The sequence below is a fragment of the Onychomys torridus genome, chromosome 5 (genome assembly GCF_903995425.1).
Source record: "Onychomys torridus chromosome 5, mOncTor1.1, whole genome shotgun sequence".
NCBI lineage: Eukaryota > Metazoa > Chordata > Mammalia > Rodentia > Cricetidae > Onychomys > Onychomys torridus.
In genome coordinates this window covers 4,449,036-4,474,054 of record NC_050447.1, presented here as the reverse complement: position 1 = coordinate 4,474,054, position 25,019 = coordinate 4,449,036, and the positions used below count along the sequence as shown (strand labels likewise).

General features: G+C 43.5%; 1 protein-coding gene across 2 annotated transcripts in view; it reads left to right on the top strand.

Moving 5' to 3' along the window:
* The window catches only part of Arhgap10 (Rho GTPase activating protein 10), a 271,607-nt gene that overhangs the window by 170,175 nt on the left and 76,413 nt on the right, over positions 1–25,019 (top strand). The window contains exons 16-18 of one of the 2 annotated variants that reach the window (XM_036187947.1): positions 578–636; positions 5,793–5,898; positions 7,457–7,616. In XM_036187947.1, the coding sequence (XP_036043840.1) occupies positions 578–636; positions 5,793–5,898; positions 7,457–7,616 (325 nt within the window). Of the gene's footprint in view, positions 1–577; positions 637–5,792; positions 5,899–7,456; positions 7,617–25,019 lie in introns of those variants that run through there. The other variant, XM_036187948.1, reaches the window with a different exon arrangement.

Here is a 25,019-nt window from a genome sequence, read left to right as displayed (position 1 = left end):
TAAATTTTTTTTGCTACTTCATAACTGTAATTTTGCTACTGTTATAAATCATCATGCATATATCTGATATGCAGGATGTCTGCTATGTGACCCCAATCAGAACCAGTGTTCTACATGTATTTAGGCATAAAAATGAAAACCAGTTATTTTGATAGAAATATCAGAGGAGAGGGTTTAAGTTTCTTTAACATTTTCTGTGTATTATTTTAATATCAATATTTTAAAGATGCCTTTCAAAACTCTGCTTATATTTAATATATACAAGACTAAAGTTAAATACATCTTATACTTAAGTATATGAAACTCTTATATGTAAAGTGAGATGTTCATAAAGGGACTTATCAAGATTAGATTTGAAACATAGTATGCTTAGACCTGATAAGAATTTGAGGTTGCTGAAGAGTTGGCAGTGACTAGGAGAATCAGCAGTTAACATTGTGGGTTCTATATCTTTTGGTATTTGAAGGTTAACTCAGACATTCACAAGCAGTTTGCTATAATGTTATAAGTAAACGCAGAGATGACTTGTTTGGTAATTGAGCAGTGTTTTTTTTTTTTTTTTCCTTCCCTTCCCCAGGAGTCTTCCAGAACCTCTTATGACCTATGAGTTACATAGAGACTTCATTGTTCCAGCCAGTAAGTATCATGTGGATATACAAAGACTCAGATTGGTCGTTGATAGTGTGCACACATAAAAAATTTCCACCTGAAAATCTAACTTAATAGTACTCCCATCTGTGTTGAAAGGAGAGATCCTTTAGAGAATGGTTGTTTTTCCTCCTTTTAGAAAATGAGCAATGGCTGGAGAGATGGCTCAGTGGTTAAGAGCACTGACTGCTTTTCCAGAGGGCCTGGGTTCAATTCTCAGCACCCACAACTGTCTGTAACTCCAGTTCTAAGAGTCCTGACATCCATGGCAAAACACCAGTGCACATAAAACAAAAATAAGTAAGTTAAAAAAATAGTGAGCGAAGCAATTTGGTAATGGATTATCCATGGACTTAGCAGTTTCTTGTTGTTTCTTTGCCTCTAGTAGAAACTCAATGTGTCAGGCCAGAACAGAGTCCTGACTTTGGCAGCCAGTTCTGTATGCATGGCACTCTCACTGTCCTGTGAATACGTAGTATTGGCATGAACAGAATACTACAGAACAAGCTGGTAGGAGGTCAGAGAGAGGGTGAATCTGGAGACATTATAGTCTGGAGATAGTTTCTTATAAAGACATTTATATAGATAACATAGACAGAAGGATTATTATGAGATACTGCCAGAAGCCTAAACTACTTGATAATGAATTATATAGGATATATGCTGAATGACAAAGGCCAAGAGCTGGTGAATTTTAATTTGGAGTTAGGTATTTTCTGACCCCTAAACCCATGAACATTTGTTTGTGCCCATACTATGTACCTGCAGTATAGTGAGAGTGTGTTCCTGGTGCAGACAGAGCTGGGGATATTTCTGTCATACAGCTCTGCTTTTATCCTCAGTACATACTGCTTAATCATTCTTCTGAAGGGTACTGATGTTAGGTAGTTCAGAGTTAAGGAAATAGAGGTTGAGGCATACATATAAAGTAACTTGACAGATTGTAGAGACCCTTACCTCTCCACAGGCTGATTCTGCAATACTGGTTTTCATAGGCTCATTGATAGTAGCTAAAATTGTCCACCCACACCGCTGGATATATTTCATATTTTAATCTGTTGAAAAACTTAGAGCAATCCCATTGGGTCCTATGCCACTGCTGCCTGAACATGGCTTTAAATGTTCCCTTCTTGTGACATCATGGCTCCAGACTGTGTGAGATTCCTAATTTGTTGCAGAAAGAATCACTGTTGGCTGCATTACACTATACACAGAAAGGAAGCTTTTGGGAAAGGCCAGAATACAGTTGTGTTTGGAGTTATTCCAAAAAAGAGGATTTGTCTGATCAAGGAAGCGGGGGGGGGGTGGTGGTGTTGTTTTTGAAAAAACACAAGCAAATGCTTAGTTGTTTTGATTTCTTCCTTGTGACATTTTTGGCAAACAAGAGAAAGGAATTAAATTCAGTTGGAGGACAGTTTTAGGTTGTTCATCATACACCCTGGAAAAGCTGAGGAGTGCCAGCTTGCATCTAGAAGTCTTTGCATTCTGGAGAAAGGAAGAGTGGTTATGGAATGAGGTTTTACATCACATGAGTTAGTACCATGAGAATTATTACCATGTGTGACTAACAGTGGAGTGTTCAGAATCCTAATGTCAAATATCTTTTTCCAGATGAGGAAGTTCCTCCCCATTAGGAGGTAATGAAGCCCGAGATGGTGGGGTTTGCTGGTCTATTTAACTATGTTTTGGAGAATTGAGTAGATGTGATGGGTTCTGTTGCCTGTTGGGTCAGTACCCAGTATTTTATCTCCTGACCTTGTGGCCTTTGTAATAGTTTGCATGCTGATTTGAATAACAGGACTGTTGTGAAGGAGTGCTGCAGCTCCTGTAGTTAGTGGTGTGGATTCGTACCTCCATGCGGTTGCAGCTGGAAGGGGCCCACACTAATCTGGTATTAAGAGAAGCACTACACATGCCAACTGGTTTGCTCGAGTCCAGCGTGGTTAGGGCAGTTTGACTTCTCCTTTTCCTTTCTTGCGAGTACCTTCCCTCTGTTCTTGATGCCTCTTGGGAAAGGGCATGGGGGTAGATCCTCCTGCATTTTGCACATGCACTTGTAAGTATTGAATTCAGTCACATAAATCAGATGGCCAAAATTACTCTCCTCCTTTTGAATATTGGAGGATTGGGATTGTGGTTTAACTCATTTCCTATCAAAACCAGCAGTGCTTGCTTACCTTGTTTGTCTGTGAGCTCAGCTGATGATTCAGTAATGAGCCCACATAGCCAGCCTTTGTGGCTGTCTATCACACCAGCATGGAAACTAATTTCTGGCTCTTCCCCGCTGAGTGGTGATTTCTGTGTGTGCTGTGATGTTGAGAAGGTACTCTGTCCTTCACTGAGGGGTCTGAAGGCTTCCCCCAGTGCCTTTGTGTTCCTTCATCATTTTATTGCCTGTCATTTTCTGTTGAGAGTGTGAGCTTCTCAAGTTGCTAATGCAAAGGTAAGAGTTTTGTTCCATGTTCTCACTGCAAAGTGTCTATCTTTTTGTTTCTTATTGTAAAAGGAAACTGTTCTGTATGGAACACATTGGAAACATTTTTCAATTTCAGAAGTTTGAAAGCCTTAAACTGTTAACTGCATTCATTAGGTTTACTAAAGAATGAAAAGCACCTATCCATGAGAAATATAGTATACTTTTGGGGGTAGAAATTCATAAACTAAAAATGTTTTGAATTGGTCTATGTAAGAATTCAAAGGTTTGTGTCAGTCTGTACAAAGCTGGTAGCATCTACCTGGAAGCCTTCCCCTGGGAAGCCTACTGCCCTTGAGAATGATGTAGTCCATGCTCTGTAGCCTCAGAGTCCTTAGCCTGTCAGTGGTGAGCATGGACCCACCCTGCTGGGTTGGATTCACATTGGACTTAGCATGGGCTGGACAGCTTAATCCATGGTGCTTGCCTGGTGTTGGGTCTTTAGAACCAACGGCCTCCCTATTGCTGCTCAAACTAGAATACTTGTATGTCTGTGTTGTGTGTTTGCCTTCTGTAGTCAGGTTACCTGTACAACACACCGAACAACCACAGCCATTTCTGATGAGAGCCAGTGTAGGATCCAGTACATGGTATTTGCATAACCAGAGCATTCCATTCCATTCTTGTTGGGAAACACACATGAGGAAGGATGTGGAAATGTAGGCATTACAGGGATGGAGTGTGTAATGTCTCCTGTTTCTCTTAGCTGGGCATGTTCACTCTGCAGTAGGTGAGGACCACAGGAGGACTTCAGTACTTTTTACATGATGACTGAAGCTGCATTTACCTTAGGAACTGTTTGGAAGGTCACTGCTTGTAACTTCCTACATTACAATATTATTGACACATGGCATTTACATGTTAAGATAATTTAACAGTCTGCCTATGTTTTTTGTTAAGCCTCCATAAGCTTGCTCCTATCTGCAGCCTCTGTTGTTATGACATCATAAGCCATTAGACACTGAAGTGTGATGGATGCTGGTGTGTGGTTTCCCAATTCTGTTTTTTCCTATCACAGCAAACTCTCAAGTCTCTGGCACATTACAGGAATTTCGTGTACAATTAATTAGGTGCCCTTGATAAAAATGATATGCTCTTCATTCTTTGCTAGTTAGTATCAATGAAAATATAGCAAAATACATATAGCATAAGTAACAGAAAATAGTGTGTTTTAGCAAGATTTTTGGGGTGCAGATGACATATTACCTTGTAGAAGTACCTATTAGAAAGATTTGATATCAGAACAAAACAATGTAATTTGAAGAGCTAAACAAGCAGATATGGGAGAAGTGTGTGTGTGTGTGTGTGTGTGTGTGTGTGTGTGTGTGTGTGTGTGTGTTGGAGAGAGAGAGAGAGAGAGAGAGAGAGAGAGAGAGAGAAAGATATTTAATGAATTGTAGTAGGCTACTGGGAAGAAGGACTTGAGACTTAAAGTGGAAGGCTCTACTCTTTTCGAAAATAGATTTCAAATGTTATTCATTGTTAGAAATGAAAAATATGAAAAATACCATCACTAGAGGCTGGGAAATGTATCTCTTCTGCTTACATCTCTAAGTGATGAATCCTGAAATATCAAACTAGATTTTTAATGTAGGCAGCTGCGTATTAGATTTTGGGTAGGCTCCTGAGCTAGCAGTCTTTCATTGCAAAGCCTTTGGAGTTCTAAATTCCTGATGACAAAATTACTATCCTTGATAATGATTCTTATTCCTGTGGAGCTTGTGACTACTTCAGTTTCTGCTTTTATTTTGTTAAAAATCAAAGCAGTGTCTTGAAATTATGTTCTTATCTTATTTTTAACATTATACAGTCATCTTAATTGACATCTGTAGACTTCTATATAAAGCCTCTTATGAAGCATTTCTTTTGCTTCTGATGTTTTGATATTTGGGGCCTCCTGTGTCCTGCCTGGTTAGCCAGTTCCTAGTTACAAACTCCAGTCCACTTTTCATGCACTGATAATCAGTGTGAAGCCCCATCTTCTCACTTGATGGCATTCTCACTTCAGACCAGTGTTGTAATAACCCAGGGACAGAACCCTCAGAAGTCACAGTACCAGTGGTAGTCTTTGCCTTGCCTCACTGGACCCTTCCAGCAGGATCCATTGTAGGGATCTTTTATCCCTGAACTTCCTTCCCTCTGTACCCTGACTCACCATAGCACTTGCTTGCAGGGTCCTACATGGCTTGATGCCTTCTGTTTGTTAGGCACAGTAAGTACACACCTTTTCTTCCTCAGTGTGCACTCGATCTCATACGTTACCATATATCATCAAATAAACCATGAGTTCAGTTTAAACTGCCTCTTTCTGAGGTACCTAAGTGATGTGACTTAAGCATATATTTTGGGGAGAGTCACAAGCCTGTCACCAAGAAGCTCCCATTGCTGCTATTGGGCTTGTGTTTCCTGGTGGGCTGCCAAAGACTGGACAGTGTCACGTGAACTGTGGGTTGACTAGAAGGGATGCTGGCCAAGGGAGAGGCTGCTGGAGCTTTGTGTGCCATTAACATCAACCAGGGGAGAGGCATGAATTGGGAGAGGCCCAAGAATGCTTAAGTGTCTTCTCTTTTCAGATCCTGAACAGACAAATGGTTACAATTTCTAGTTAGGAGTAATATGCTTGATTCCAAGTACTCTATTAACTATTTTTCCTTTCCATTTTTTAAAAAAGAAAGTGGCAGCCCGGAGTCCCGTGTTAATGCCATCCATTTCTTGGTACACAAACTGCCAGAGAAAAACAAGGAGATGTTGGATATCTTGGTGAAACACCTAACCAAGTGAGTGTTCTTCCCTTTCTTGGCTTCCCTCAGTGTTCTATGCATTGTTCCTGGAGCTGGGGCCGTGTGTCCCCAATACCAGGGGCTGCACCTGGAGACCAGGCTGGCCAGTTGACTCACTGTGTGTCTTTTGGACAGAGCAGTAAAACAGAATGCCTGTTGACGCTGTATGATTATTTGTTTAACACCACTGCCAACACCTCAGTGAAAGGGAGGGTATTGTATATTGCCCCATCACAGATTGTGGAAGTGTGATTATAAATGTTTTAGCAGATTGTGAGCTTGGTTCCACACACACCTAATACTTTGTTTGAGCATGTCTTGTAAGTTTGTTTAATCCAGTCATGGGTCTGGTCCATTTATGTTTCCTGTCTAAAAAGCAGAATGTATTAACTCAGTGGAGAAATAAACCTTTTCAAATAAAAACGACTTCCAAATCACTATATCTGTAAAATTTGAGTGAGGAACAGTATTTAGAACTGTGGTTTTTCTAAATAAAACCACGTGCCTTTGGAAAGTGCCAGTAGACACATAGTTAGACCAGATAAGTGAACGCCCTTCTCTGTGAAGCATATGGAGAAAAGACACAGATTACAGTGACTGCTGAAATAATTTCTGCTCAGTGGCAAAAGAGCAGGGTGTTAAGACAATGGACTGTGAGCCTTTAGGACAGACGGACGGTCTCTGGTGGGATGGGTCCTGACTTCAGTGGGAGTTCTGCTGAGAGCAGCTGTGCTTGGTGCTCCCTGATGGAGCACCTGATCATTAGGATCCTGCAATGACCTAGATGTCTGTGGTAGCAAGGGGGGTGATGATCTGAGTAGAGGGGCCATGTCCTAAGCTGCCTTTTTTCTGTGTGTAACTAATACATGATAAATGTCTGTTTTGTGGAGGAAGGCATGCTTGCTGAAATGACAAGCAATATGATTTATTCTTGTGAAACAAAACACAATTAAATTAGGAAATTCCATTTTTGTTTTCAATCATTGGTTCAAGGCAGCTGCACAATTCTTTATATCTATATAAATCTACTTATCTGTTTAATGTTGAGCAAGTACATTAAGAAATGATGACACAGCTGTTGAAAGAATGGCTGCTTAGAAATGAGCTAGCTAACATGAGAACTGTCAGTGGGAACAGCTTCACAAAACGTTCCTTCACCTTGGCACAGTCCCCAGCCTTGTTAGTCAGTTTGCCATGCCTGTGACACAGATATGAGAGAGAACTGAGAGGAGAGGAGCCTTGTCCTGCCCAGCTCACTGTCTGAGCGAGCAACTCTAGCCCTAGGTCAGCCGGCTCTATTGCTTTGGGCATGACGTGAATCAGAATAACATGAGGAGGAGCCTGTGGCCGAGGAGACTGGTTCCTATAGAGAGGAGGGAGATGGGAAGATGGGGAGCTGGGGAGAGAGCAGAGCCTTCGTGCAGGCTGCTCTCTGGTCCAGGTGTCACAGGCAGACACTGAGATAGTTTGAGTGTTCTGCAAAGTTACAGAGTATCGAATGCTCCATGATTGTCACCATCAAACTAAGGTTGTTTTCTTTCCTTATCAATATCAGTGTGTCAAATCACTCGAAGCAGAATCTAATGACAGTGGCAAATTTAGGAGTGGTGTTTGGACCAACTCTGATGCGACCTCAGGAGGAAACCGTTGCTGCCATCATGGATTTGAAGTTTCAGAATATTGTTGTAGAAATCCTAATTGAAAACCATGAGAAGGTACCATTGTCTTTTTTTCTTTAATAGTACTTATGAATTTGGCTTGCTAGCCTGTGCATGGCTTTGTTATTAGTCTATATTTTTGTTTTACCATTGCTTTGAAGTTATTCTTAAGATGCTGACATTCAGCGCTGTGTTCTGATGGTGTTCCATGAACCTGACCCTTAGAGGGCTCCTCTTACCGCATTGCTTTATTGAAGAAACCTTGCATCCAGATGCAGATGAATAGGCAGTGCCCATGTGATTGTGCATGGTTGAGGTGTTATTTACATTCCTGTCCTTGGATATTTGTATATGCTTACCTGCTGCCCACTAGGCACACAGTGAATGATTACTGAAGGAATTAATGCATCCAGTGCATCTTGAGGGAGTTCAGCGTGAGGAAGAGATGGAGCCCTTTGAAGGACTGTGGGACAGATCTTCTTGGGTCTCTGTTTGTTGGAGCAGTTTTGGTGCGTGTGACTGTAGGTCTGTTCTGACAAGTTAAACGTGGTGCTGGTTCTGTCAGTGTGTCTCACTGATGTGACGCACTTTGTTTAGGTGGGCACCGAGTCTTACTGTTTTGGTAGTGACTGGTGGTAAGTTTATGCTGTCATTTATGGTCCTGTCCCATTGTCATTAAGCCTCACTGATGTGCACTGAGTCACCAGACAGTACACTTGGGAAGGTGGCTACTGTTCGGTTTTAGAAAAATATGTCATTAGACCACCACTTCGGAACGTGAGATCAGCTCACCTCATCATTATATTAAATCTTCATTAGAAGACTCTGGTACAGTTAGTTCATCCTTGAGAACTGGGTCCAGGTCTTACTCTTGAGTAAGGGGACTCTAAGCCCCTCTGCTGGGGAAACAAGCATGTACTGATTCTGCAGGAATGTGGTGATGGTTCTCCATGCTGTTAGAGCTTGTGAGGCTTTCTCAGGACCCTGGAAGCTGGTCCTTGTGTCCACGCAGAAGAGGTCAGCCATGCACTCAGCGCTCAGCTCTCTCAGAGCCAAGCAGAGAGTTGTGATTTTCCTCCCCACTCTGTGGCTGGACACACAACCTCCGTAATGAGACTGCTGAGGTTTCCTCTTTTTTTTTTTTTTTTAAATATGTTTTTAATTGAAACAGATTAGATCACTTTCCCCCCACCCTTCCTCCATCCAACCTCTCCCAGCTACCCTCTCTGAAACTCCTCCCATGTCCTTCTCCCACAGTGTTCGATCCAGGGGCTGTGGTGTAGATGTAGCCATTGGGGCTGGGTTCCCCACAATCCCTTGACCTCTACATTGTGTCCAGTTGTGGTTTTCTGTGATTGTTTCCATTTGCTGTAAAGAGAAGCTTCTCAGGAAAGGTGGCTTCAGCACCTGAGATTTCCTCTTGTGGAGAGAGGAGGTGGGTGCTGTAAGCAAGGCTAAGGCTAGACGTACAGGGTGATGAGGTGAGGTGGCAGCTTGCTTTCCGTATGCAGTTCCTCACTTCCTGACTTCTCCTTTCTGATTTTTCTTGTGTATTTCAAAGTTCTTTGTTTCTGAACTGTTAACTAGGCTGCATGTCAGAGACAGGCCTCGCTGTAAGGAAGAATAATCCCGTTGAAAAGGGTGGGTATGAAAACTCCATAGAGGTGTGTGTGTGTGTGTGTGTGTGTGTGTGTGTGTGTGTGTCTATATTAGTCACATCCCTTCATTGGACTGCAAAGGAGTGAGGGAGGGTGCAGGTCCCTCAGTACACGGAACAAGAAGCGAAGGAGGGAGTGGAGACAGGAGGGCTGAAAGGCCTGAGGGAAGTGTGCGCAGTGACCATGATGAGCAGGCGGGAGACTGGAGGACTTGAGAGAGGTGTTTCTCCTTTTCTCTCATTGCTTCTTTTCCTTCCCAGGATTAGGAAAACATTGTCAGAAAGTCACCAAAGCCAAGAGGGAACGCCATGTTATTAAAGCAGAGGCACCCCAGCTGGGCTTGGAGTCGGGGAGAAGACAGTTCTCTGCTTCGGAGAGTGTAGTTCCCTTGCCTCCCCTCTTTGCTGCTTCTTATACAGTCTGTATGTCCTTGCTAGGAAACTCACCCCATATGTCTTGGTTTCTTTTGCATACTAAACAGTAAGATGTTGTTTTAAAAGGAGTGTTCCTGGGCCAAAAACATCATCAGGGTGATGGATGTGTTTTCTTTTCTTTGCAAGACAGAAAATTGTGTTTCCATTATAGAATGGGTACTCTGAATTCCCACAGATTTTCTGACTGTGGTTATACCTGTGGCTTTGTGGCACTTGTTATACATTAATTCAGAGCAATGTTTCCTGAGTGCCTGTTGTGAGTTAGATATGTGTGATTTGGGGAAAATAAATATGTGAATCCTGTTATGGGAAAGAAAAAAATGTTCAGAAGTAGCCATAAGATACCCTGTGGGAAACTGAGAGAATGCTGAGGACTTCAGGGGAGAGACTATGTCAGCTTTGGTATATTTGTTCGTTGAGAAGTATTCCTTAGAAGCTAGTTGGAGTGGGCTGTAGACCAGAGGGGTGTGAAGAAGACTAGAATGTAGGAGATGGCTAACTACAGAAGCTCAAAAAGGAAATATGAGACAAGATTAGAAAGGGAATCTGGATGGGATGGGCAGTTTGAGAGCATCACTGCAGGTACATGGACAGCTCAGGGTTGGGTGGGCACTTGAGAGCATCACTGCAGGTACATGGACAGCTCAGGGTTGGATGGGCAGTTTGAGAGCATCACTGCAGGTACATGGACAGCTCAGGGTTGGGTGGGCACTTGAAAGCATCACTGTAGGTACATGGACAGCTCAGGGTTGGGTGGGCACTTGAGAGCATCATTGTAGGTACATGGACAGCTCAGGGTTGGGTGGGCAGTTTGAGAGCATCACTGCAGGTACATGGACAGCTCAGGGTTGGGTGGGCAGTTTGAGAGCATCACTGCAGGTACATGGACAGCTCAGGGTTGGATGGGCAGTTTGAGAGCATCACTGTAGGTACATGGACAGCTCAGGGTTGGATGGGCAGTTTGAGAGCATCACTGTAGGTACATGTGAGAGCATCACTGCAGGTACATGGACAACTCAGGGTTGGGTGGGCACTTTGAGAGCATCAATGTAGGTACGTGGACAGACAACTCAGGGTTAGGTGGGCAGTTTGAGAGCATCACTGCAGGTACCTTGACAGTTCAGGGTTTTATGTAAACTTGCTTCAGGCCACATAATTGACTAGGGTGTGTAACAGCAAGGAGAGGCATATGTAATGAAGAGGGAGGCCTTAGGTAGATTGAGGGTCAAGAAGCCAGGGTTTTCCAGGGTGAAGAACATCACTCAGCAGGATCCAATGTCTAATTTGTATGGGTCTCAGAGGAAAGAGCAGCAGTTCAATCCTGGGAGAATTTGCAGGAAATACAAGTAGGAAGTGTTATAATTCAGGACATGAGATTGACTTTTGGTTTATTAAAATATGGCATTTGCATCTTATGGCCCTAATGGGATTGGAGGTTTTTGTGTTTACAGACATTTACCATATATGCTGAAGTTTAAGCTGAGCATTGTTGTGCATGCCTATAGGCCAAAAGACTGAGGCAGATGGACACTGAGTTCCAGGACAGCCTGCCCAGGAAGTTTGACTAGTTCAGTGATAGTCTTTATTTTCCTAGAACGGATGAGGCCCTGGCTTCAGTCTTTTGTACTGCACCCTCCTAAACAAGAACAAAACTAGCAGACACCTGAACTGTGTAGGTATTTGGGAACACATGGTCACATGTCTGATTTCATCAATATATGCAATAATATCTACACAGGTGTTGTTGGTTGTTTTATTCTTTTTTGGGGGGCCTGCCACACAGCTCCCAAATAAATCACACATGGAAGCTTTTTCTAATTATGATTGTCCGGCTTAGTTTCTAGCCAGCTTTTCTTAACCTAAATTAACCCATCTATCTTTTGGCTTTTCCCGTTCTCTTACTTCTATAAATCTCATTCCATGGTTTGCTGTGAAGCTGGGTGGCTGGCCTCTGATCTCCTCCTCTGGCTGCTAGGTCTATTTCTCCTCCCAGAGTTCTCCCTCTGTATATTTTGTCTGTCTGCCAGCCCTGCCTATCCTTTCTCCAGCCTTGCTGTTGGCCATTCAGTTCTTTATTAGACCATCAGGTGTTTCAGACAGGCACAGTAACACAGCTTCACAGAGTTAAACAAATGCAATGTAGACAAAAGTAACACACCTTAAAATAATATTCTACAACACACGAATTTTCTATGTGAGTGATAAGATTGTTCATGGGGACATAGTCAGATAGGGGTGCTTGGGCTTGGACCCAGAGTGTTTGATGTCACGTGCTCTGATATTCATTGCTAGAATAAGAACACTGTCCTTGAGAAAATGTCAAGACTTTAGTGTTAGTGATGAAAGAACAGTCGTATAAGAGATCCCATGTTTTTGCCAGGGTTGTTGAAGAGTGTGGCGAAGCATGCTAGTGGTTGCCTATGAAATAAGACACTGTAAGAAGTGACAGGTGGCATGGAGTCGTTCAACAGTAGACATCTTGTTGGGAGCAAGGGCAAAAGGCAGCTCCTGAGGGGCTTCAACAGGAGATAGTAAGTATAGGTTCACTTTGCATTTCTCATGTGCAGCACAGTCCTGCAGAAGGAAAGCCAGAACATTGGTGTACAGGAAGGACCTGGAAGGCCTGTAATGCATCAGGGGTTTGTATCCAGTTGGTACTTCTCATAGTAGAAGTGCCAGTCAACTCCCAGGAGGGAGTGAGGAGCTCTTTAAAGAAACAGCTGAGCAGGCAGTAAGCCTTCCCAGGCATTGTGTCTGTGTACATGGAGCCCAGAGGAGGAGCCCTGCCTTCCAACAGTAGGGCCTCCTCCCAGACCCTGGATTAGGCACAGACCCAAGCACTTGTTTTCACAGAGAGATTCTTTACTGAGAAGGGAAGAAAAGTTAAAGTGGCTGCTTGGGACCTGGGCAGAAAAGAGCAGCAAACTGACCTTGCAGTTGTAATTTTTAAGAGGAGGAAAAGGGGAGATCTGTGTTAGGGTGGGCTACAATGCGGTGATAAAGGAGACAGGGGATGAGGGAGAAGGGGAACAGGACAAAACAGAGGGGGGAGGGGTATTTATCCCAGAGGGACAGAGGACTGCCTCTGGATTGAGGGGAGACAGACAGGGCACATAAGCAAGCAAAATGGTGGTTTATAAAGGTAAAGAGGAAACCCTGTGTTAGGATGAGGTATTTAATTTTAACTGGGTATGTTAATTAGGTGGACCAAAGGGAGCTTTTAATTCCTGCACTTTGGTAGTCAACCTCAGGAGGAGGAAGTGGCCAAATAAGGGAATAGACTTTGGTGACTAGCTTCAGGATCTAATGGTTTTTAGCAAGGCGGAGGGAATGGGGAAGAAGAATAAAGCCCGCCAGAGCCACATACCCTAGGTGGGTAGTGTCCCTTCACAGCCTGTCCTTATATTTTATACATTCTAATGTACTAAGGTTACTGTTATGCCCACGTCACAAGTCCCCTCCAACAAGACCACCAACAGCCAACTTCTGATGCAAAAACAAAAGGTTTCTTAATTCAGGACAAGCCCGGGCATGGCCTTCATCTGACACTCCGTTACAGCGAGTGAAGGAAGAAACCCCGAGCACTTATTACAAGGGGTTTATATAGGAAAAGTTTACATGCAGTGGGGTACACATCCTAGTGTCTTAGGATTGGATGAGGGAGCTAGGGGTGAGGTAGTTCTTTGGAGTTATTGGCTGAACTATAAGCATGAAATTACTAATGGCTGACATGATGCAGGGCATCCATGGAGACATAAATTTTTACTCCCTATATCCTGTTTGCTGGGTCCAGGATATATACATTCAGATTTATTGTTCCAGTCTAAGTTCACCTACTGGTCAGCTTCATGTTCATCTCTAGGTCAGCTCTAAATTACTGGTCAGCTTCCAGGTTCATCTACAGGTCAGCAGATACCTTGAGGTGGTCTGACTCTTAAGAGGGCTACTGACTTTTTCCCTTTCAGTTACAATGTCACTGTCCATCCAAAGACCCTTGAAGATCCTATTGAGTCTTTGAGAGCATCAAAGAAAACACAGGCTGATTTTCTTGGAATTTTTAAATTTCATGCTAATGCTGAAAAGAATGGTTCCATATGAAGTAAGGCACATAGCTACTCTACCACAACAGCCTGTGGACTATTAAGACTGTATTCCAGTTCTAGCTAGCTTGTTGAGTGCCATACGTGGCTTTTCAGTGTGATGGAGTGGTTTGTATTGATTGGGCCTCACTGGTATTTCTGTTTGATTCTCATAGTGACAGGAGATCATGGAGTTTGTCCCAGGCCTGAGCTTTTTATGTTGCAGTTTCTTTAGATCCTAGGGTGCCCAAAGACAATTAAACTTTTGTTACATAAACTTTTCTTTGATATCTTTGTTTTTCCTTATAGCTTTGTCAAACTCAGTGTGTTAGCTTTTGGAATGAGGTGGTTTGTGCTGTTTTGTTAATTTGGCCCAGACTTAGACAAAGCTCGGAGGAAGGACTTAGAGTTGAGGAGTGATTTCATCAGGCTGGGCAGTGGCTGTCTGTGAGGCGTTGTCTCAGGCGCTGATTGGTGCAGGAGGGCTATGCCCCTGTGGTCTATGCCCTCTCCAGGCATAGGCCTGCCCTGGATAAGAGAGGTTGCTAGGTAAGCAGGTCCCTCGTGTTTCTGATTCAAGCTCCTGCCTTGGTTTCCCCAATGATGGGTTGTAACCTGTGAGCCAAGTAAATCCTTTGCTCCCCAAGTTGGTTTTTGGTCACTGTTTGATCACATTAACAGAAAGCAAACTAGGTCAGGACTATATTACATTTCTAGGGTTTGAAACAGATCATCTGTGATGATCAGGTTCTGTGCAGAATGTCGGTGTTTATGTCTTTTCTAGTAGTTTCTATGCTATGATTTTTTTCCTGTTGAAAATATGTATTATAAAGTCTCTCATCAGCCCACACCCTGCCCCCAACCACAAAGAACAGAAGAGGATGAATGGGATGGGTGTGTATACTTAGCCTTCTGGATCACAAGTGCTGCTGCATCCTGGGAGTCAGCCAACCACTGATGGAAAACACTGTGGGGAAATGGGTGCAGGTCCACTGAATATGCAGTCTCTTCTCTTTCTTATTGCTGCTCAAACAGTACATTTAACAACTATTGAGGTAGCATTTGCATTGCATTAGGTATTATGGGTAATCTAGCTATGACTCATAAGGAGGTGGTGCTCACACTAGATATAAATACTGTGATGTTTTATTCAAGTGCTTGAACATTGTCACATCTTTATATCCACGGAGCCCCACATACCACAGATGACTCCATTTCCCAGCAATCACCAACATCACCACCAGAATATTAAACTGTGGACACAGACAGGACACTTTTCAGGTACCCCCATTTCATGAATGTTTGTGCCTGAGGTGTTGACTTTCTGTGTAGAGGCCATGTGTTTTCAGACATGTCTTTTAAAAAGGCTTTCAACGTCCAGGAACCCTTTTTTCCTTTTCAAGGTGAGAAGAACAATGATGCCTGTGTTCCTGATTCTGTTCTGTGCAGCCTGGAGCCAGGGCATGGGAAAGGCTTCCTAGGGTCTTCTTTCCTAGGGGACCATGGCTGTTTGAGGGGAGCAGATTCGGGGAAAGGAGTCATTCTGCAGTATGTGGGTCCCCAGTGTAGAGAAACCACTGGAGTTGGCTCCAGAAAATGGGGCGACTGCAATAAAAGGGGGTCAGGTTTTCAGTTGTCTTAGAAAGCCTTCACAGCACAAGGGGATGGACTTGCCAGGAGGGAGCTTTTGATTGAGAAGGAAGAAGGTCATGATATTGAGACTGTTAGATATTAGAGATGAGATTGGGGGCAGGGCTGGTGTAAAGCTTGCTGACCTCTGAGCTCTCACCCACCCTGGAGTTCTCTGCTAAGTGTCTGGAGCTGTGGGGCTGCAAAGGCCTGTGCCTAGAGCCTCCAGGTCAAGTGTAGACTGAGGAGCGGTGCTGCAGAGCATGGTCCTCTCTCATCTTGTGTTCGATTGTTTGTATTCGGAAGGAATACTTAGAAAGGGGTGTAAGAGTCAGGGAATGGGTGCTGTGGCGGCGTGTGTGTGGGCAGGTTGGGGAGCAGATATTGCCAGATGTCTTTACTGGAGGGAAAGGTTAGTGTGGGGCGTGTGGGCTAGATTTCCTCTCTTGGCCTCAGTTCTTGTTATTTATTCTCTGTAAAACAAAGCTCGAGTTTTCTCCACACCTCCCAATACAAAGCTGGAAAGAATAATTTCAAAACCTTTTTTGTGCCAGACCTAGCTCAGCTCCCCTTATGGAGTTTCATTGGAATAGTTTGTAGACAGTTTGTCATCAGGGATGCTAAAAGAAAGTGCCTTGTGTTGGAATCTGCTTCCCCAACTTGAGGGGCTTTTCATATGATCTCTTCAGCCTCATTGCCAGCAAACTGGTCTGTCAAACTAGAATAACTGAAGAACGTACTTGTGTAACGGCAAGTTTGCCCGTGTCCTGCAGCTGCTCGGTCCCAAGCAAACACACAGAGGCTTATATTAATTACAAACTGTTTGGCCTATGGCTCAGGTTTATCATTAACTAGCTCTTACAACTTAATTCAACCCATTTCTATTAATCTATGTTTTGTCACGTGGCTTTGTGGTATTACCTGTGTTTTATTACATCTTACTTCCCTGACAATGCTCAGCCTCTCTCTGGACTCACCTTTCCTCTTCTCTCTCTGCTTGGATTGCCCACCTGGCTCTGTTCTGCCTTGTCATAGCCCATAGCAGCTTCTTTATTAACCGATGGTAACAACACATATTCACAGTATACAGAAAGACCATCCCACAGCATAATTGAGTAACCAGGACAGTGTTAGCTCATACCCAAATCTCACTGGTGTGCATACATGGAAAACATGAAAATATTTTTAGAAATCTGCAGTTAAACTAAACATTCTAAGTAGAAAAAAATAAATATGAAAGATCATAGGAATAAAATATAATAAAATGAGTTTTTAAATTTTTTGAACTATAAACGAGTCTTGAAAATAAGTTACACACTTTTCATAAAAATTTTGGAATAGTAAAAGGGTACATTAATGTACACAATGAACAGCTCTTACCCAGTGTACTTAGGATGAGGAGTGTTTCCGGTTTCAGATTTTGTAATTTTTTTGGATAATGAAGTACTTGCTCTACCAGTTCTAATTTGAAATCTAATCTGATCTAATCTGAAGGTACAAATCCAAAAATACTTCAAAATTGGAAAGTTTTAAGTGTTACTTTGATGTGTGGTGGAGCATTTCACAGCTCAGGGTTTTGGTTTCGGGGTGCTCACATGGTATGTACACCATTGAAGTCTACAAACATACCCTTCACCAGACTACCATACTTGCAGAGGAGAATGCACCCATGGACCCTAAAGGAGGCCCCTCTCTCTCTCTCTCTCTCTCTCTATATATATATATATATATATATATATATATATATATATATATATATATGTAGCTATAAAGCTTAGAGAAATCTTTGAATTCATAGCTATTTCATTCATCCATCTGTCCATCTGTCCGTCCATCCATCCATCCATCCATCCATCCATCCATCCATCCATCCATCCATCCATCTGAGCCCTCCTACCTCTGTAGTACATTACAGTAGTTTGGTAATTAGGTTTCACTGCCCAGCCCCTTTGAGATCTACTCACTGTGGGCGTGAGCTTCTCCATCACTGTTTGGAAGTTTTGGTTCCCTCTTTTCTAAGTATACTAGTCACTACTGGGCTAAATATAGCACCAGGTAATCAGTGGAACCTGGGCTGAGTAGATGACAGAGATCACACATCAGATACTCTACATCTCAGATACTTACATTATGATTCATAACAGTAGTAAGTAAAGTAGCCATGATAATAATCTTATGGTAGGAGGGTTCCCAGAAACTTGGAATCAGGCTATAGAGAAACTGGGCTTGTTAGTATGAGGTTGCTCTTGGAGGCCCAGCCTGAAGGATGTTCCATGGTAGATCTCAGGTGGAGGCAGAATACAGGAGCCAGGGCTGGTAGTCCTCTGACTGGGGATGCAGAGGCTGTAAGTGGAAAGCTTCGTCCTTGACTCTTGATGACCTCCAGGGACTAATCAAGACAGTCTTGAGTTGCTGCTGATTCTTTTACTAAAATAATATTTGACGACCTTTGGTTTGCCAAGGTTTTCATTACAAGCAGATCATCCTTCAGACTGAATGAGCAGGTATGAGACACCTACAGTTTAGTTCATTCTCATAAACAGGTTCTTGACAGTTTTGGTTTAGCTCAGTTGCATTTCATATATTGCTGTAGCTTTGGGTATCTTCTGTGTGACATCAAAGGTCTAGCCACATAGCATTAGGTGGACACTAGTGCTTTGAAGCATTCCAAACCCGAACATCTTTCAAGCCTGGCCCTGAGCCCCATAGTTTTATGCCTAGAACGTATGAGTACTTGCTTTCAGGTCTTGTCTTTTTGCTTGCCAGCCCAGTCTTTAACAACTGAGCTGTCTCCAGCCCTTCCCTTCCCATCTTTCCTTCTCAGTCCAAGATTTAAAGTAGAAATTACAACCACCTCCCTTCCACTCCCTTCCTGCCGACCCTCTCGTCTCCTGTCTCTCCCCCACCTTTTGCTACTGCACTACTTCTCCAGCTCATGCATTAGTTCTGTTACTGGGAGATAGTTTTCCTGGCTCTTGATCTCTGCTCTGAGGTCCTGTGCTGTCCCACATTACTCTGTACCTGGTTGACCCTCTGGTCTGGCTTGCATCTGGCCAGTGAGCATTGAAATCCCAGTCCTACACCTGACATCCCCCATCTCCCGTCTCCTGCAGCTTATTCTATCAGTGATGACTTTGAAAATATAATGAAAACTTGGGGTCCTGTTTTCAGGATATTCTCTGTGTATGTTAAAGGATTCTATATATTATTTCAGGAGTCTGAAGGAATCTCAGGAGAGCAGCTTAGGGCTGTGAGCAAACTGGGACTGGAAGATCCAGGAGTGGTTGAGTTCATGGAACTTTCTCTAAACTCAGCCTTTTTTGTCTTTTGCTTGCGTTTATCATGATTCCTCAGGAGCCTAATGGGAGGGGCTGGGGATGGGACTTTCTGATTTCTGTCTTCCTGATCAGGAACACGAGCCACGGAAATCTCTTCATTGTGGCAATCCTCAGTTTACCCAGGGAAGGTAAAATCACAAGGAGATAGACAAACAATTCTGAAGTCATTTTAGGTTTCACATTAATGGATAGAATAATGAAAGCAAACCTCTTTCTGTTCTTTGAGACACCCTGGTACCCAGCTTTCTGGGGTTATGGGGAAGTAGTAAGGGATGGACTTGGCAGACTGAAAAAGTTACCTTGGGAGGGCTCAACAGATGGCTGAGGGTTAAGAGCACTGAATGCTTTTCTAGAGGACCTGGGTTTGATTCCCAGGACTCATACAGTGGCTCACAACCATCTGTAACTACATTTCTGGGGCATCCAATGCTCTCTTCTGGCCTCTGTGAGCAAACAGTCATGCATACGGTGCACAGACATACATGTAGACAAAACACCCATGTTGGAGCCCACAGGACTGCATAAGAGGTTAATTGGACCATGAGCCTGAGTACCAGGTGTGTTTGTAAGGGTCTGTCTAGCAAGGGGGAGGTCTTTTGCTCCACCCCTTGGCATTGTTATAAATAGACCTTTGAAATAAAGTTCTGGGCCGGTGGATAAGGATCCAGGTTCACCTGAGTCTATCCTGTGTTTTCTCTGTTTCTCTCCTCACTATTTCTAACTAAGTCTCTTATCCCTCAATCCTCAAGAGTTCCTGGGGTAAATAAGTGTGGGGGCTGGTCCCCGACACATCCACACCCACAAAAATAAATAAAAATGTAAAAAAAAGTCACTCTGGTCCCACTGCATTTGTCAGTGTAGTTTATTTCATTTGAAGCCTTCTGGATTTTCTTTTCCAATCAGTGTTGCATTTAGTTAGGAACAACTGCTCACTCAGCATAGTTACTGTCTTAGCATTGTGACGTCCATTTCCTTAAACAAGTTTTTAAGTGTTGGAGATGGAATCGTGGGCCTCGTGCATGCTATCTACACAGTACCACCGAATCACACCCCAATATGATTACAGTGGCAGACACTACTGTCCTGGGTCAAAACTAAATGTTTTGACTAGTAAATGCTTGCCATACAGTGGCTAACCTAAGATTGACATCTTTGCTCATGAATTTTCTGGGGAAACATGCCAGTCTGCTTCTCCTAGATTTTGGTTAATCTCCAGTATCTGTTTTGCTAAAGGTCAGAGTGAGCAGAAGGGGGCCTCTACACAGGCCTGTCCTTCAATTAGACACCTTCCCAGAATGCCTGCTGCCCTGATTTCTCAGTGTGTCAAGGTCTTATGGAAAGGCCACATTCTCGGATACTTGCTGCAAGGATTCACAGGTGCAGCAAGTTGTCCACACAGCTGAGTTTACTGGGACACACAGGCCATAGGGGTAGGTGACACAGCCCAGGGGCAGGGGGAGGAGATATTTGCAGGCTTCCTTATGCTGTCTTTCACCAACAGGGACTACAGGGCACTGTGGTGAAAATACAGCAGTGGGTGCCATGTTCCTCAAACTCCCGACCCAGGACTGTGTTACAGGTTGTTAGTGGACACCTTTGCTTTGCATGTCCCAAGCCCAGAGTCCTAGAAGACTGTAAGGTCTTAAAGTGACAGCTGGGTATTTCTGTACAGTCTGCACAGAGTGGCCATCCTGACCACTTAGGGGATGTCTTATGTCAGTTTAAAAAGGGTTTACCTGCCAGCAGTCAGGCTCACTCAGGTTGTTCTTTCCTACTAACTGCTGTAGTGAGGCGCTTTGGGGCAGGACTAAGGATGAGGTCCTGTTTCTTCGTCAGGATGTATTGCTTCCTTTCCTTTTTGAGAGGTGACCTGTGTGTCCGTCAGTTCCCAGCACAGACATCAGAGATCCTGAGACTGAAGTGCTGGTCACCCTGATTTAATTGCTGCACACCACATGGGTGCACTGATTATACATGCATGAAGATGTGTGTGTGGTCATGTCAGCAAGCATAATCTACTTCTAAAAGTTTAGTATGGCCTTCAGAGAGAAGCATGGGAGTCTAGAAGGGTGCACTCAGAAAGGCTGAGTCACACATGCCACATGGTCTTATGTCACAGTATTGATTTGGCACTGGATGAAAAGTCCCTCAAAAGCACTTCTTGCTTTCACTGTGCAGTTGGCTGACCTTTGAGAGTGACTGGAGATCAGAGGTCAGTCTGGTCAGCCTAGTTTCTGTTTGCGCCTCTAGTCCGCCGAGTGCTGACTCTGGGTTCTGTGCTGTCTGGAGAAGGTCTGTCTTACATGCCCTGCTCCTGCTGTGTTCCTGTTCCCTCCATTCCTCAGCTCGGGCTTGGGTGTGTCTGCATCACAGTGACCCATCCAGATTTCTCCATCCTCTGTCTTCTGGATTACATTTTTCAAAAACCCTTTGTCAGACGATATAAAGCTTGCTCTCTGGCTTTCAGCAGGTGAGTGTACCATATGGTATGACTTAATAGCTCATGACTTATATTTTCACCACAGTGCCCTGTGATCCCTTGTAGATGACTTGTAGATTTTTGTGGAAATAGTGTCTCTTTTGAAATGCCATAGCTAGTCTTACTAAAGATAGATCCAAATCCATAATGATGTCACAGACCCTTGATGACCAGTACAGTTCTCCATTAGAGTTGATGTCACAGACCCTTGATGACCAGCACAGTTCTCCATTAGAGTTGATGATGTTATAGACCCTTGCTGTACCAGCCAGCAGCAAGTGGTTTCCATCACTACATACTGAGCACCTTGCTGAGAAAACTGATAACAAGTAGTTCTTGTTACTGTACAGATACAGTTAGCTTACAGGATTTCTACAGTAGAGTCACATCTAGTGACTTGACAATTCCAAAATATTTTGCTTTAGGTGGGAATTTGCTTCAAGTTAATCTTGGGGGTATAATGTAGATGAGCCAGGATTGGTCATGAGTTAGTAGTTGATGTAGCTAGGTGATGTGTTTATGTGATATACTTGAGTTGATCATGTAACTTTTTATTCGTGGTAATAGTTCAATGATCTGGTAGTTGTAGTTGGCATTTTTTCTCTTATGCAGTCATTAATTGATTCAATGGACACTTATAACGTTGTATATTCCTTTTGTATTGATAGCCACATTTAAAACGTATATCTCAGTGTTTAGTGTTCTAGTGTCTTTGAGAAAGGTGACATTGCAAAGTGTGAGGTCTGACAACACTAGAGGCTTGGCTTGAAGGTTGTATGCTAGATCTGTGAGGGGCCTGCTGTTCTCATTGTTCAGAACCAGGTCACACCCTTGGTACCTCAGAAGACTTGCTCTCCTGGGCAGTCTTTCTAAGTCAGTCTGGTAGTTTTCTTGGAAAATGTGTGACTGTTTGTACGACAGCAATGTGATCCAGACTCAGGGTGGGGTGGGGCGGGGTGAGGAGCAGCTTGAGTCAATTAAAATATGCAAGATGCTTTTCCCTAGGTTTCAAGTATGCACAGAGAAGAAGTTAGGTGTCAATAGCTTACTGGGTATCTGGTGTCCCAGACCTTGGCAAACTCTAGTTTATTCAGAGAATGAATCAACCAACTAAGCCCAGAAGGGTAGGTAGTATATTTTGTGCAATTTGTAGGTAAATACAAAAAGCTGAAGCTTGGAGAGCTGAAATGAACTTGCCCAAGGTCACACAGCTTCCTGTATTCCTTTACAGTCTTCCTCATTCCACAAGGATCTTAGACAGTTAAGCGACAAGTTAGGCAGCTCCCGTGGCCTTACTTTACCAAGAAAAATAAGTCAACACTTTTTTAAAGTTTAAATATTGGTCAGTATTACAACATGGAGGCTCCAGGTTTAAATTGCACAAAAGTGCATATGTCTGCCTCTTTGGGAATGTGTGGGAGTCAGAAAGAAAATCCCTGTATTTGGTTTCATAAAGCCATGAGCTTTATATAGCTGCTGGAGCCACACATGCCTATGCCCGGTGGTGCCCCAAGAATGTTCCCATTAATCTCTGCACAGCTGTGTGATTTTGTCATCATTATTACTTATTCTTAATTAGCAAAAGCACACATGGACTTCAGATTGTAGATGGTGCCAAACCAGATCTCCAGCATGGTTGCATTAATCCATTATGAGGTAGATTTGTAATCCTTTGTAAATGAGAGCAGTTCTGTATGTGTTCACATAAAGAAACAGTATACACCTGAAACACACAGAATCCGGGCCCCAGTCTCCTCTGTGTTATCTCTGCACCTCTCTCCTGCTGTGCTTTGCTGTATAATCAATTCAGCTTTGTCAACTGTAGAGAAGAGGATTTGTTTACCTGCTCTCTCTCCTGTGCAGCAGTCTCTTTCCTGACCCCACAGTGACTGAGGGAGGAGGCGTTCCCCGAAGGATGGCTTTGACCGCTTGGTCTCTTTGGGATGCCAGTTCTTTTCGGGAGGAAATGTGGGGAAATGACCGCTGAGAGGACTAGACATCATTTGAAAGTTTAATGATGGAATCAGGTCATATGTGCTTCATGTGCTAATAAGCACAAGTAAGCCGTGCTGCTTTGATGGGTTGATGTGGAAAGGTCCTCAACTAGGGTTGGTTCTTGTGTGTAATCATTTTATTTCGAGGTTTATGCTGGATTGTGTTTCCAGGGCCACAGACACATGCACACTGTGACTTTTTTGGAAGTCTGTCTTGCATTAATACCACTTCCACGTTCCTTAAGGAAAACCCTTTTGTGCTGTGCTCACCCACTCCTGACTGCTCCTGTCTGGTGGGTCTCAAGGTTTTATGTTTTACATGTGCTGGAGAATTTAAAGGCTCCATACTTCTAAGGAGCCTACAGTTGTTCCTTGTGCTGCGCTGGTGTGCCAGGAACTCTGAAATCTGTGAATCGACCTTGCCCAGCAGCTATTGCTAGTGATGAAATGGACACAGGTGATAGTGAAGAAGCTAACAGAAGCAGGCGTGTGCAGGGTGTGCGTGTGTGTAGCAGTGAAGCCTTTGAGATTTCCACATGCCACAGGATCTTTACGCTTAGGTGTTTATATGTACTGTTGTACACTTATCAAAGACAGATAACTCAAAAGCATGTTTTAAAAAACTGTATTATTGTATTTGATATGTATGTGTGCCACATATGTATGTTTGCCAGCATATATGTCTATGTACCACATCTGTGCTCAGTGCCCTTGTAGCCAGAAGAGGGCATCAGAGCCCCTGGGACTGGAATTACAGACACTTGTGAGCTGCCATGTGGATGCTGGAACCAAACCAGGGTCCCCTGGAAGAGCAGCTGGTGCTCTTAATTGCTGAGTATGCTTTCTAACCCCTTCCCCCCAAACATATTCTAAGGTAAAAACAGACTTCAAAATCTAATAAAACAAAAATAGGTTAAGAGTAAAACATCAAAATAAAATTTAAAAAGACCTCTAGTAGCAAATGGAGGACAAGGCTTAGAGACAGATAAATAACATTCCCAGCCAATGTGACTGCCCATAGGTATGTATCCTAGTGTGGGGATTGAGAGTTCATGAGTGAGTCTTTGACTCATCTCCTTCCTCAAAGTCTCCCACATTTTGCATGGTCCATCTGGATTTATTCCTAATTCGACTCTGTATAGAAAGAATAGAGTGAAATGTAAAGTCCTTAAACATTTCATCAGAAACACTGAGAAAGAGGGATCTGGGAAAAGGATCCCCTAGAGGAGAGAGCTTTGTGTCCCACCCTGATATGCTCCCATATATGTGCCTTCAAGGATGATATGCTTTGGTTGATGAATCGGTTTCCTGTGCTTGGAGAGTCCCTGGGCTGAGGACTGAGGTCTGCCAGCTCTGTGCAGCCTAGCCAGAGGAAGAGAACATGGATGCAAACTGCAACAGGTTTGCACAGAGGCTGTGTTCTTGTCTGGTCCATTCTTAAAATGGACTGGATTGTTTTCCTTTAGTTCTTAAGTTGAAGCCCTAGTCCCAAAAGTGTATTTGAGGACATGGTTTTACAGAGAGATTTAAGGATAAGTAAAGGCCCCAGTAAGGAAAAGAAGACACCAGGATTGGCTACAAGTGTGGAAAAGAGTCAGTGAGTCAGAAGGTTGTTTACTGCCAGCCACAGAGAGAGGCTTCTGGAGAATCTGACCCGGGTTACTCTGGTTTTGAACTTGTAGTCAGTTGGATAGTGAGGAAAACAAGAGTTCCTTTGTTGAAGCCCTAGTCTGTGGTGATCCCTAGTCTGTCACAGCAGCCATAGCCAAAGACACCTTTCTTTCAGGTGACGGAACAAGCAGACACCATACCTGGGAAGGTGCTGGAGGAGCTGTCACCTGTGGTGTGC